Raw genomic sequence first — 12,971 nt, forward strand, 5'->3', positions numbered from 1 at the left:
ACTCCGGTCCTGGAGACCAAAGCTACGGTCTCCCCCGCGTCCTCCGACCGCGGCCAACACTGTTTAACAGCTTCACTAGATACAACCAAGAGGTTTTGGTGCTTCACTGTAGTTTGTGTTGGAGTCTGAGTCTGAACAGCGTAGACACATGAGAGCGCGCATGAGACACAGACCAGCAATGATTTATACGTATAAGAAGTTACAAACAGTCCCTTAAACTCTTTTCTTTCTTGATGTGTCACGTCTCTATAACGCTCACATCCAACTGCATCTCATGACAAATGGGGACAAGTCTGAGGCATTTTTCACATTTTCGTGCTGTTTATTCATCACGCCACCACCACCAGTGCGTGTAAAGGCCTTCTCACCTGTGCATTTCCTGCAGTGACGAGCCAAAACGTCTGCTGTGAAAAAGGTCTCAGTCTAAAGTCAAAATGATCTCAAGCCTTTAAAGGTGTATCACAAAGAACATTTTGAGGGACGGCAGCTAATAAGATTCTGGGGTTCTTGAAGCCGGTTACCTTTCCCTACACATTCAAGTCTGTTCTCTGATGTTGTTCTGAGTCTGATTGTGGTTCCTGATGTGCTCTGTGTTACAGTGATACAGGGTCAGCATGGCTGGGGAGTGACTTACACTTCTACTGAGATCTGTGACTTAAAAGGGTCGACAGTAACCATACGCTGCAGCTACACATACCCATCCAGAGGAGATGACGGTGATACTAGAGTTGAGAGAACATTCTGGTTTATTAAAACGCAGGGTGAAGATCCTGTGGATCTGAGAACAGACCCAGAGTACGCAGGTCGAGTGCAGTACAGTTATCATAACAACATCTGCACACTGAGACTCACAGACCTGAGAGAGAGCGACTCGGCTGAGTACAAGTTTAGGTTCATAACGAGCCAACCGGATCGGAGCTTTACTGGTGAACCTGGAGTCAAACTGTCTGTCACAGGTAACATTTTTGTTGGAAGCTACTGTATGTAAGTTAGCTTCAAATGCTCAACATTGAGGCAACACTGCTTTGAATCTCTTTGTGTATTATATCGTGTGTACGATGACAGTTCAGTCTTAAATTATGTTTTTGTTTCTTTACTAATCCAGGTTTCCAGGTGCAGGTGAGCAAAACAGGATTATGCAGATCATCCTGTACATGGGCAGACCTGACGTGTCTCAGCAGTTGTCGTCTATCGTATCGTCCCTCCTACACCTGGTACCAAAATGGACAGAAAATATGGAGAGAACGGGAATCTTGGAATCATTACTTTTATCCTGCAGACAGCTTTTCCTGTGCCCTTAAAGAACATCTCCTTTCCCCTTCTCCTCCAGAGTGTGAGTTTACTCCACAATGTAGTTCTCTACCACGTCTTCATGTGTCTTTTCTTCAACCAGCTGTGAATTACTGCAGTAAAAACTATAGTTTTCATAATAATAATAACCAGAAATATTTCATTTTTCAGGTGTTAATGGTCAATCCTGCAACAGTGTGACTTACACTGACAGAAGAATCTGTGCCTTCAAAGGCTCTTCAGTGAACATTTCTTGCACGTACAACGGCTATGGAGATATCACATCTAAATTCTGGTTCAGTCCTCGTCGTCAGTGGCGGTATTACTCACAACCTGAGGACCTTCATAAAGACTCCCGGTATTCAGGTCGTGTTCAGGTCATTGAAACAGAGAGAGGAAGCTCCACTCTGAGGATCACTAACCTGAGAGAGATGGATTCAGCTCAGTATCGCTTTAAATTCAAGACACCAAGCTTTGAATGGGGGATCAGTTTACCTGGAACAACTCTGACTGTCACAGGTACTGATGAACACAAACTAAGCGTGTAGTTAATGAAGCAGAATTTAATGTAATGCTGAAACTAGGGCTGTCAAAGATAACGCAATAACGACGTGTTAACACAAATTTGTTTTAATGGCACTAATTTCTTTAACGCATTAACAAAATCAATCTTTTGGAGGTTGTAGTGGGCTCAGTTTTAACTAGAAAACCTAAAAAATCCATCTGTACCAACCATGTCATACTGGCTTGTTGAGAAGGAGGTTAAATAACGCTCCGAACTTTATGCTAGATTTTGGCGAGGAAAAACTGTCATGTCCATTTTCAAAGGGGTCCCTTGACCTCTGACCTCCAGATGTGTGAATGTAAATGGGTTCTATGGGTACCCACGAGTCTCCCCTTTACAGACATGCCCACTTTATGATAATCACATGCAGTTTGGGGCAAGTCATAGTCAAGTCAGCACACTGACACACTGACAGCTGTTGTTGCCTGTTGGGCTGCAGTTTGCCATGTTATGATTGGAGCATATTGTTTTATGTTAAATGCAGTACCTGTGAGGGTTTCTGGACAATATCTGTCATTGATTTGTGTTGTTAATTGATTTACAATAATAAATATATAAATACATCTGCATAAAGCAGCATATTAGTCCACTCCCATGTTGATAAGAGGATTAAATATTTGACTAATCTCCCTTTAAGGTACATGTTGAACAGATAAAAAATGTGCGATTAATTTGCAATTAATTATTTGAATCGATTGACAGCCCTAGTTGAAATACATGTATTCAACGTGATTATGTGCATTCGTATTGAAAATGATCATTTTGATACATGCACGGTACGTTAAAAGTGAAGTTTAACACAAGGGGAAATATTGAATAAGAAATAAACGCAATGAGCCAAATGTGATTAGTTAAGAGTGCTGTTGTATACATTTTACATTTAAAAACGATTCACGTGGTTAGATAAGAGATTAAAGTGTACATTGTGCATGGTGTCATGTTATATAACGTTCATGCTCCTTGTTGTCAGATCCAGACTTACAGGTGCAGGTGATCTGGTCTTCTACTGGTCCAAAGCTGGTTTGTCACAGCAGCTGTCTTCTTACTGGTCGTTCTTCCTTCGGTTGGTACAAGAACGACAGGAAGATTCAGGAAGAAACATCTCCTTCGTATAGAGGACATGTCGATCCTGCCGGCAGTTATTCCTGTGCTTATGAGGGTTACCACTCTACAGCAGTGTGTGAGTTTACTGATGTCATCTGGTGGAAACCTCTTGTACGTGATGTGATATGTGTGTCAGCTGCTAAAGAGACAGATATTTCCGTCAGGACTTGGTGGAACCACAAACTATAAGTTGAGAGTGAATATTGGAGTTACATTCATCAGGTAGATACAAACACATCTCCTAATAGTGTGGTTTATGTCTGCTGGATGTTTAAAGAGCAAATTCACCATATTAACTTAAAGGGACTATTTGTAACTTTCAGAAATGCTTGTTAACAGCGACACCTGTGGCCTTGAAATCAACTAAAGTCAGCGTCGAGCTCGTGCTTGCTCGCTCTACATAGACATGAACGAGCATCGCTCAACACAGTGAGGAGACACACGTCAGCTAAAAGCACAATATCACTCTATATTTCAGCTGCTTGGCAGTAATGTTAGCTGACCAGACCAAGGTCTCTCCATGAACATGATTTAGATCTGATCCTAGTGTTGGCTTTTCCTGCCTCAGCGCAGGCTAAAGCAGCGGGACTCCTCAACGAGTTACGTTATCGCCTCCCGACCGCAGCCGACAGCCGAAGACACCGGCACCCGGTCGGTAACGAGACGATAACGTAACTCGTTGAGGAGTCCCGTCAATTCACAAGACGTGGGAAACCTCTGTTGGTCTGGAGGAGCTGCAGCAGTTATTTCTGCACAAACGTCCACTGAACATTCACTAGATATTCTCAGAGCTAAACTAACTCTTCTGCAGTGTGGAGTGAGCTCGCGTTCACGTCTAGAGGTGGAGCGAGTACGCGAGAACGCACGCGCTGTCTGAGTGAAGGCAAGCAGAGGAGGAGAGGCAGCGGCCACACGCGAGCGCGCATATACGAGCGCGCATGTGTCCCGACCCGGTATATTTATACGCTTAAAAAGTTACAAACAGTCCCTTTAATAAGATGATAACATCAGTCTTGTGTTTGCAGCTGCTGCCACCGAGTGGCAAAAAGACAAACATTTTGTGTGAAAATCAGACACATTACCACAGAGTCTCACTACATATATCATTACTTCAGTTATGCACTGCATCATCCATTACCAACACAACTTCTACATAGCCTCACACATACGCCCTATAGGGTCGACGCACAAAAGGGTAAATTAGATGTATTGTAAATGATCAGATATTTTCATCTCAGCCTGTCAGCTTGCTCCTTTCAAAACTTTTAAACAGCTGCAAACATAAGGCAGAACATTTAAGCAGCCATGAATGTTTATTGATTAATGTTGAAGTTTATTCGTGGATAGTCTAGTTACCATATTTACCATAAGTGTTATTATTTATAACTAGAACGGCACTCGGAGAGCGCAGACCTCCGCCAAGGTGTGTGACTTTAAAAACAGATCACAGCTCCCAGCTGGCGGTACCGTGAGGTGGTCGGCTTGTTATTAACACGGTGTGTTTCTGTGTAACGTATCGGCGGATGCCTCTCTCATTCAGCAGCCTTGTCATGTCTGTATAACGTTACACTACGTTGTCTCTCATCCCGTCAGCTACCGCTTTGTTCTTTCTCACCGCGGACGGCCAGCAGCTCCCGAACACACATCCACACACGTATCTCTCTGCTCTCAGAAGAAGGCGGGGTCACGCGTCATCAGTCACACTGCGCATGTGTTATACCCTGAGGTCTTAAAGTTCTGGCTGATTGGAATCCTTAAAAAAAATCCTGAATCTGGAACATGATCCGGATCGCCATCAAAATCGAATGGATTGTTCATTGCGCCACACCCCACCCCTCCAAAACATTTCATTAAAATCCATTGCGGACTTTTGGAGTAATCCTGCTAACAGACAGAGAGACAGACAAACCAACGTCGGTGAAAACATAACCTCCTTCAAGGCCGGAGGTAATAACCCATAGGTGCAATTGCTCGATTTGTAATTTGTGATAAAAGGTGGTAGAATAATTACTTGTTTAAGATCTTTTCTTTGTTAAAGTAGTAATACTACAGCGTAGAAATACTCTGTTACGAGCAAAAGTCCTACATTCAAAATGTAACTTAAAGGACCAGTGTGTAACAATAAGAGGGATCTATTGGCAGAAATGCAATATAATATTAACAAGTATGTTTTCTTTAGTGTATAATCACCTGAAAATAAGAATCGTTGTGTTTTCGTCAGCTTAGAATGAGACGTTTATATCGACATAAGGAGCGGGTCCTCTCCACGGAGTCGGCCGCCATGTTTCTACAGTAGCCCAGAACAGACAAACTAAATAACTAACTAAAACCACCGTAGTTCTCCGACACATTTGGGAGAAGTTTCAGTTGGTTGCAATCTGCAACCTCAACGCTAGATGGCTTCAGATCCTAAACACTGCACCTTTAAGTAAAAGTACAAAAGTATGACCATTAATAAAAGTACTTCTTATGCAGGATGGCCCATTTAAGGATAATAAATATTATATTATTGATGCATTAATGTGTTCATCACTTTGGGATCAATAAAGTCTCATCTTAACCTATAATAATACATTGTATTTTATTAATTAATCATATAGAATGCAAGCTGCAAAGTGAAGTAGAAGTATAAAGTAGCAGAAAAATGGAAATACTACATGAAGTACAAGTACCTAAAAATGTTCTTTAAGTACAATGTATTTAGTTACTTGGCATCACTGGATATAATAACGGCACGGTACAGTGAAAGTTAAATTTAAAGGTATCCTGTGGAGTTATTGACCAGTATTAGCGCTATAGAGCAATTGTTTCATGGACGCACTCGTAAACATGCACGCTGGCTTCTCGATTGTTTGCTTGTTGCTTTCACGATCGAAGCATGGCGGCGATACTGCTCAAAGAAGCGTTAGAATGTGTTAACAAAGGCAGTGCAGAAGAAGACTACGACTTAGCAAACACTGATGTTAACAAATTGTTTTTGTTGTATTGTCAGAATATGAAAATGGGTGAGTATTAATGTGTGTTCATACTGTCTCCTCCAGTTGCTCCGAAGGTTTCCTTAGTGTTGATGAATCCCCCTGGTGACCTTATGGAGGGCAGTTCAGTGAATCTGAGCTGTCGCAGTGATGCTAACCCGACAGCTAAATACACCTGGTACAAGGAGAACCAACCACTGCTCAATAAAGAACCACAGCTGCTTGTTCTCAGCTCCATCCAGTCCTCTGACTCTGGAGAGTATTCCTGCACAGCTCAGAACGAGCTGGGGAGGACGTCTGAATACGTCTCTATTAATGTGAAATGTGAGTAAAAACAGCTTTTTTATAATATTTTTAATCTGTAAAATGTGTTGCATCTATAAGGAGAGGTTTAGCAGGGTATTCAAACCATCATATTCATCACTCCTCCAAATTTGATAGTTTTTATATCTCTTATTACATCTCCTCCAGATGCTCCAAAGCTTCTCTCAGTGTCAGTGAGTCCCTCTGGTGAGATAGTGGAGGGCAGTTCAGTGAATCTGACCTGTAGCAGTGATGCTAACCCAGCAGCTAACTACACCTGGTACAAGGAGAACCAAACACTGCTTCAGGGACCAGAAGGCATCTATCATTTCACCTCCATCAGCTCTGAGGACAGCGGGATCTACTACTGCAAGTCTGACAATCAACATGGAGAGATCAACTCTACGTCTCTCGTCTTAGATGTCCAGTGTGAGTACAAAACATCAGCAAATCATTTAGACACTCAGTTTGACCGCCTCCTTAATGCCCCCATGTTAAAAAAAAAAAAAAAAAAACGCTGCAAAAGTGTCCTCTTGGATGCCTCTATGGGAGATAAAATGTGATAAAGTTCCCTCTAGGGTGCCCTTCCAGTAAAGAAAATGTGATGAAGTGCCTTCTAGGGTGACCTTAAGTGGATTAAACGTGATGAAGTGCCCTCTAGGTTGTCCTTAAATGGAGAAAACGTGATGAATAAGCCCTCTAAGTTGTCCTTAAATGGATTAAACATGATGAAGTGCCCTCTAGGGTGACCTTAAATGGAGAAACGTGATGAAGTGCCCTCTAGGGTGACCTTAAAATTGAGGAGATCAATGCAGTGTGATACTGTATAGGCTGCCCTACATGCTAGAAAACTTTATGCGTGTTGATGACCTTTTATTTTTCTCCACCGCTGATCGTATACAGTATATACATGTTGCCAGTATATCTGCCCTTCCTGCCGCTCTCTGCACACCAATGTAAATGAGTTTATACATGTTGTCCTCCAGATGCTCCAAAGCTTCCCTCAGTGTCAGTGAGTCCCTCTGGTGAGATAGTGGAGGGCAGTTCAGTGAATCTGACCTGTAGCAGTGATGCTAACCCAGCAGCTAACTACACCTGGTACAAGGAGAATGAAGACTCACCAGAAGCATCAGGACAGATCTTCACCATCACTGACTTCAGAGCTGAACACAGTGGGGATTATTACTGTGAAGCCCAGAACAACAGAGGAAGTCATAACTCCACCTTACATCTGAGCGTTGCAGGTAAGTTGTGTACATTCACCTGTTTACTACAGATTGTATGTGGATCCCACCACTGTTACAGCCAGGTGATGGCTTAACCAAAGTGTCTCCTATGATGCAACTCGAGATGGAACTGAGATTTTGGTGTGAAACGTATTGACCTCTTCTGGTTACCCAGGCAGGACATCAGCAGCTACAGGAACAATCACTGTTGTTCTCCTGGCTGTCATACTCCTCGCTGTCTTCCTGTGGATCAGGTGAGCAGTTCTTTGTCACTTTGATTATGTTCAATAATGCATCTGAGACTTTAATCATTTGTTCCCCTAAATTTAGTAGTTAATTTATTCAATTGCTTGTCCTCATATGCAGAAGAAAGAAGTCCAAGAAGTCCATCACTCAACAGTCTGATGGTGGAGAGAGACCCGACAACAGAGCACAGGTGAGAAAGGAAGAGTTCAACTACGTAAGTGGAGTAAGACTGATAAGCGTTAGTTTATTCTCCTCACACCCTCTCAGTGCTGGATGTTATTTCACTAAGGATACAGTATACTGCTACCCACATGTAGTGGTGGTGAATTGAATTTCATACGCGGCACTTAAAGGCACTTAAAGCTTGTAAGAATTGAGTGCTTTTTCTTTTAGAAAGTAGTTCAAATAAAACTGTGTTCTGTGGATCATCCTGCCGACCCCTCTGAGACCCACAATAGAGCCGTCTTTAGATAGCAGGTCAACATTAGACAATATTAGATGACACACACTGGACAGGCAGGAGGGAGGGGAGGTGGACGGGCCAAACAAACACAAGGCTTTCCTCCAGGAGATCGCTGTTCCCGTCTCGTGTTCACAACGTTCAGTTTCATTTTCACTGAACAAATGTTTGTAGTTCTTTCCTAAGCCTAAAAAATCGAGCGTAGCGTTAGTTCAGGCAGGCCATGATGTCAAGCTCTGCTCATAAGATGGCGATCAGCTGATAACAGCTGATCTTAAGCCAGCCCAATCAGCTGATGCATCAGCTGACAGATCAGCTGATTCCTCTCTATGCATTCATTGGTCAATTTCATACAGGGCGCCTTATTTAAGCTGCTTCAGCCGGCCTACCGTTGCTGCTTCCTCTGCAAGCCGCTCGCAACATGAGAACAACCAGATTTTCCACGTACAAGCTTCAACTTACCCTGCTGCTCGTCATGTCGATTCCGTCCATGATGACTGAGCTATGGAGTCACAACAACAGCATCCGAGGCGGAGGAAGCCATCGGCAAAGAGAGCCCGTTCTCTATCCGCCGGAGCTCGCATCTGATAAGTAGACATTCAAGTTCTGCTCCCAGCATTTCCTAATGGCCAGTTCCAGGCTCCTACAAGTCCTACCACATCACGGCTCCAGTCGGGTCTTCTCATGAAGAGCTTTTTGAAATGTTTTTGGAAAGCGTCCATGGCGAAACTCCACCAGCAGATCTCCTCAAATCCTGCGCTCCCAGGAAGCCGCTGAGAAAAGGAAAGAAAGTGCCCGAAACCCCGCTGCAGTCCCAGCTACGGCCGCTGAGCCGCCTTCCAAAGAGCACGAGATCCAGCGGTCCAAGCCCCGGTCCGAGCCCCGGTCCGAGGCCCGGTCCGAGGCCCGGTCCGAGCCCCGGTCCGAGCCCCGGTCCGAGGCCCGGTCCAAGCCCAGCAGTCCGAGCTCCAGCGGCCCGAGCTCCAGCCCCGGCAGCCGGCTCCCTGGAGCAGGAGGACAACCCTGTCATGACAGCTCTATCCAGCATCCAGCCGTCACTCACCAGCATGACTCCAGATCCCAGCTCTGAGTCCGTGTCGGCATCTCCAGCAAGCCGGCTTCTTTCAAAACACGGAAGGGCCGTCACCTCTACGCGCGCCGCAGATCGATGACGTCATTCCATCGAGCTTTGATGACGTCACAGTCCCGCGGAGATTTCTGGGAATTGCAGTCCAAATCTCCACCAGGGTCCATTATTTCCACCTGCTGCTGCAATTTCGCACAATCTGAGAAGCCAAATCCTTGCAGCCATCCTTCATAAAGGGTGCTTTGGTGCTTACAGACCTGTTACTAGAAACTGTTTTCCTCACAGCATTTTCAGGTTTCTTAAAGGTGGCGAGTTCACTACACGCACCAAATTTTCGATCCTTCGCATGATCTCACTATAGCTGACGTAACCATTAACACTCAGTATTTCATCATATTTTTAAAAAACACTCAAGACTGATGGAGATAGGAAGGAACATCTGTTTTAATCTCTGAGTCTAATCCCGTCTTCAATGATCCACTATCTGAGATGCCGACCTCAAGCCAGCCAATAAGAGTCATTCTTTGTCACAGAGGAGGGGAAGCCCATGTCCCGAGCTTGGTTTGCCTCACACCTTCGCCTCCTCTGCCAATCATGCGGACTGCCACCAGAACGCTGCACTGCGCATTCTCTCCGCATAGGAGCAGCAACAACAGCAGCATTAACAGCTCTTGTCTCCACACTCGAGGCTTGGGGCCGATGGTCATCAACCGCTTATGAGCGTTATCTCCGGCCGGAGGCTCAAGACATCCTCGAAGCTCAAAAGCTATGAGTGCTCAGTAACTTGCTGGCTATATATAGTAAATGTTACGGCATATCTGCTTGACTCTCTCATTTAACTTTCTAGCCATATGCCTCAGCCTGCAACCGGTGAAGAATCAAAAGGCTTCACTGTATATGTTTTAGTCTAATTAGCTTTCCATTAAGTCGTACTGCTGGCCCCTCCTGCTGGCTCTTCCATGTAGGCGCATGGAAGGCCAGGGAGGTTTTCTTGGAGTGGTCATTTTTTGGGGCTCCCTGCGCTCCCTGCTTTTAGCTTTCATGTATGCACATGGAAGGGAAAGCAGGTGTGCTCTCCTTGCCTTATGCTTTCCACGTATGCGCGTGGAACCACGTATGCACGTGGAAGGGTGCAACCTGTGTAGATGCAGGCGAGCTGAAGCTTCATGAAGCATCAAAGCTTTCCAGCATATTGGTTCGGAAAAGGGTTAATTCTGGATGCATCATGTGCACGAAACCACCTGGTGGTCAAAGATTGTAAAACAGGCAGATATGATCTTAACCATGTGATCTGTGATATACTGTATTTTGCGCCAGTAAAGGCTGTTCAGAATGACTATATATTACAAGGTAATCCATTTATATCCATATAATATAATGTCCATTTTCTAGTAAGTATATTTGAGTTTATAACATACATGCATATTAAACTGTAATTGTTTTATGCATCTTATGTGTGTAAACCAATTCTTGGTCAATAATTGTAGTGTAGTGTAATATAATATAATAATGGCAGGAGGGGTAATATTAGTGTTCTGTGTCACTTCTGGAAAGTGGCATTGGTTTAACCAGTGTACGGGTTTCCACTGGGTGCTCAGCTAGCTCCTCCTGTGGCTCTTCCATGTAAGCGCATGGAAGGCCAGGGAGGTTTTCCTGGTGTGGTCATTTTGGGGTTTTGCTGCTGCGCTCCTGTCTTTAGCTTTCCATGTATGCACATGGAAGGGCAAGGAGGAGTGCTCTCCTTGCCTTATGCTTTCCACGTATGCGCGTGGAGGGGCGCAACCTGTGTAGATGCAGATGGCATCACTGTATGTCGTTTGAATCTGCACGGGTTTCACAGGGTGCTCAGCTAGCTCCTCCTATGGCTCTTCCATGTAAGCGCATGGAAGGCCAGGGAGGATTGCCTGGTATGGTTGTTTTGGGGGTCTTTGCTGCTGCTCTCCCTGCCTTTGGCTTTCCATGTCTGAACATGGAAGGGCAAGGAGGAGTGCTCTCCTTGCCTCATGCTACCACGTAGGCTCGTGGATCCACGCATGCGCGTGGATGGGCAGGGAGGTCCCAGAGCAGAGCCATACCGCCAAATATAATGTATATATTACTGCAAATGGGTTAAGTATTTTTGACTAAAGTGGTCCTGACTGAAAAGTGGTTTTGATGTCAGAAAGAAAGTGATGTCAAGAGGCGTGACAACGTGGCGGTACGTAATGAGTTGGGATGAGAACGTGTTGGAGTCCCTGCTGCTCACCAGCAAGGCACACTACATCTGAGAGAGAATATCATCCTTTTTAAACATTAATGTGGCAAAAACGAAAGAGATGTGCATCTCCCCTGTTGTGATGGGTAATCGGGCGTTGAACTGGTGCAGCTGCACAAATATCTCGGTATACTGTGATCGACAACAAACTGTGCTTTGAGCTCCGGGTTGATGCTGTGTGTAAAAAAAGCACATCAGCGTATGCACTTTTATCACAAGCTCCGCAGTTTTAATGTCGACACCACTTATATGAAAATGTTTTATGGAATCTGTTCTTACCTTTTCTTTTATCTGCTGGCACGGGTCACTTTCTGTTCGCCTGCAGGGTATCATGAAGGTGTGCACCGTTGAACGACCTCCATGACCTATGTATAGGTCAAAGGTCCTTGAAGAAAGCCCGATCAATCTTGCCTGATCCGAGCCGTCCCTTGTGGTGTGAATTTATGTTGCTTCCATCAGGGCGCAGATACAATCTGCCAAGATGCAGAAACAAACCGGTTCAAAAAGTCATTTATTCCTGCTGCTCTCAGCATGTTAATGTTAATGACACTTTGAAATTGTAATTGTGTGTTGGTATTTGTTGTTTATTTATTTGTTTTGTGTGATGTTTATTTATCACTGCTGGCTGTGAACCAAATAATAAAGATAACCTTGAACCTTAAAGGGTGCTTTGTGCGGCGGTAACACACGCCGACGGCCGTGACAAAGCCTCGGTATTTAACGCCCTGGGAATGAAAACGGGCTGAGATCAGTTGTTCGGCTCAGTAAAGTTGGATTAGTTCCACAACAAAGAGCATCGAGTATTGTGACCAGAAGCTCTCGGTACCTGGTGAAGAACAACCTCCAAGTCCAACAGGTATTTTACTGTAAGGTCATTTTGTGCAACGTGGCAATAAAAACGTAGTTATTCTTGAGTTGTGTTTGTCCCGTCAGCTAAACATGGGTCCAGTGTATGACCTGTTGTCAGCGGCAACACAGAGACAACCAGCAGAGCAGCGTGATGACCTTCACTACTCCAGCATCCGCTTCCCTCAGAACCAGGAAGATGCTCTCTACTCCAACATCAGGCCAGCTCCGCTCCACAGACCAACAGAGGAAGAGGAGGAGGAGGAGGAGGATGGTGATGGTGTTGAATACACTGCTATCAAAGCTGACAGTGCCAGTAGCGCCCCGGGGTGAGCAGCACATTTTAATCTCTATATGATTTAAAAAAAATACACATTGGGTTAGAAACGGTTTGTTTTTCCCCTCACAGAACAAGACGTCAAGAAGACGGGGAGGATTCATTTGCGCTGTACAGCACAGTCAACAGATGAACACAGCATGGAGCTGTGGTCCGTTATTTATTCATGGATTATTTTCTATGCACCTCGTTTAAGCAGAAAGCCACACTGAGGGTAGAAATACTCTTCATTCCCAGGACTGAACTGCAGCATCAAGGCAACCATGAAAAATAAAAAC

General features: G+C 44.6%; 2 protein-coding genes across 7 annotated transcripts in view; one reads left to right on the forward strand and one right to left on the reverse strand.

The window, feature by feature from the left end:
• LOC119484981 (NACHT, LRR and PYD domains-containing protein 12-like) overlaps window positions 1-12,971 on the reverse strand; it is a 956,516-nt gene that overhangs the window by 877,838 nt on the left and 65,707 nt on the right. The window lies entirely within an intron of this gene.
• Window positions 1-12,971, forward strand: part of LOC119484985 (B-cell receptor CD22-like) — a 45,528-nt gene that overhangs the window by 17,364 nt on the left and 15,193 nt on the right. For 2 of the 6 annotated variants that reach the window (XM_037764201.1, XM_037764202.1), the window contains exons 2-7: window positions 600-956; window positions 1,106-1,333; window positions 1,462-1,809; window positions 2,826-3,035; window positions 6,001-6,258; window positions 6,406-6,666. The exons of 2 other annotated variants lie outside the window; for them this stretch is intronic. In XM_037764201.1, coding sequence (XP_037620129.1) covers window positions 600-956; window positions 1,106-1,333; window positions 1,462-1,809; window positions 2,826-3,035; window positions 6,001-6,258; window positions 6,406-6,666 — 1,662 coding nt within the window. The remainder of the gene's footprint in view (window positions 1-599; window positions 957-1,105; window positions 1,334-1,461; window positions 1,810-2,825; window positions 3,036-6,000; window positions 6,259-6,405; window positions 6,667-12,971) is intronic. 2 more of the 6 variants (XM_037764199.1, XM_037764200.1) reach the window with 2 other exon arrangements.

This window comes from Sebastes umbrosus, chromosome 3 (assembly GCF_015220745.1).
Source record: "Sebastes umbrosus isolate fSebUmb1 chromosome 3, fSebUmb1.pri, whole genome shotgun sequence".
In the NCBI taxonomy this organism is placed as follows: domain Eukaryota; kingdom Metazoa; phylum Chordata; class Actinopteri; order Perciformes; family Sebastidae; genus Sebastes; species Sebastes umbrosus.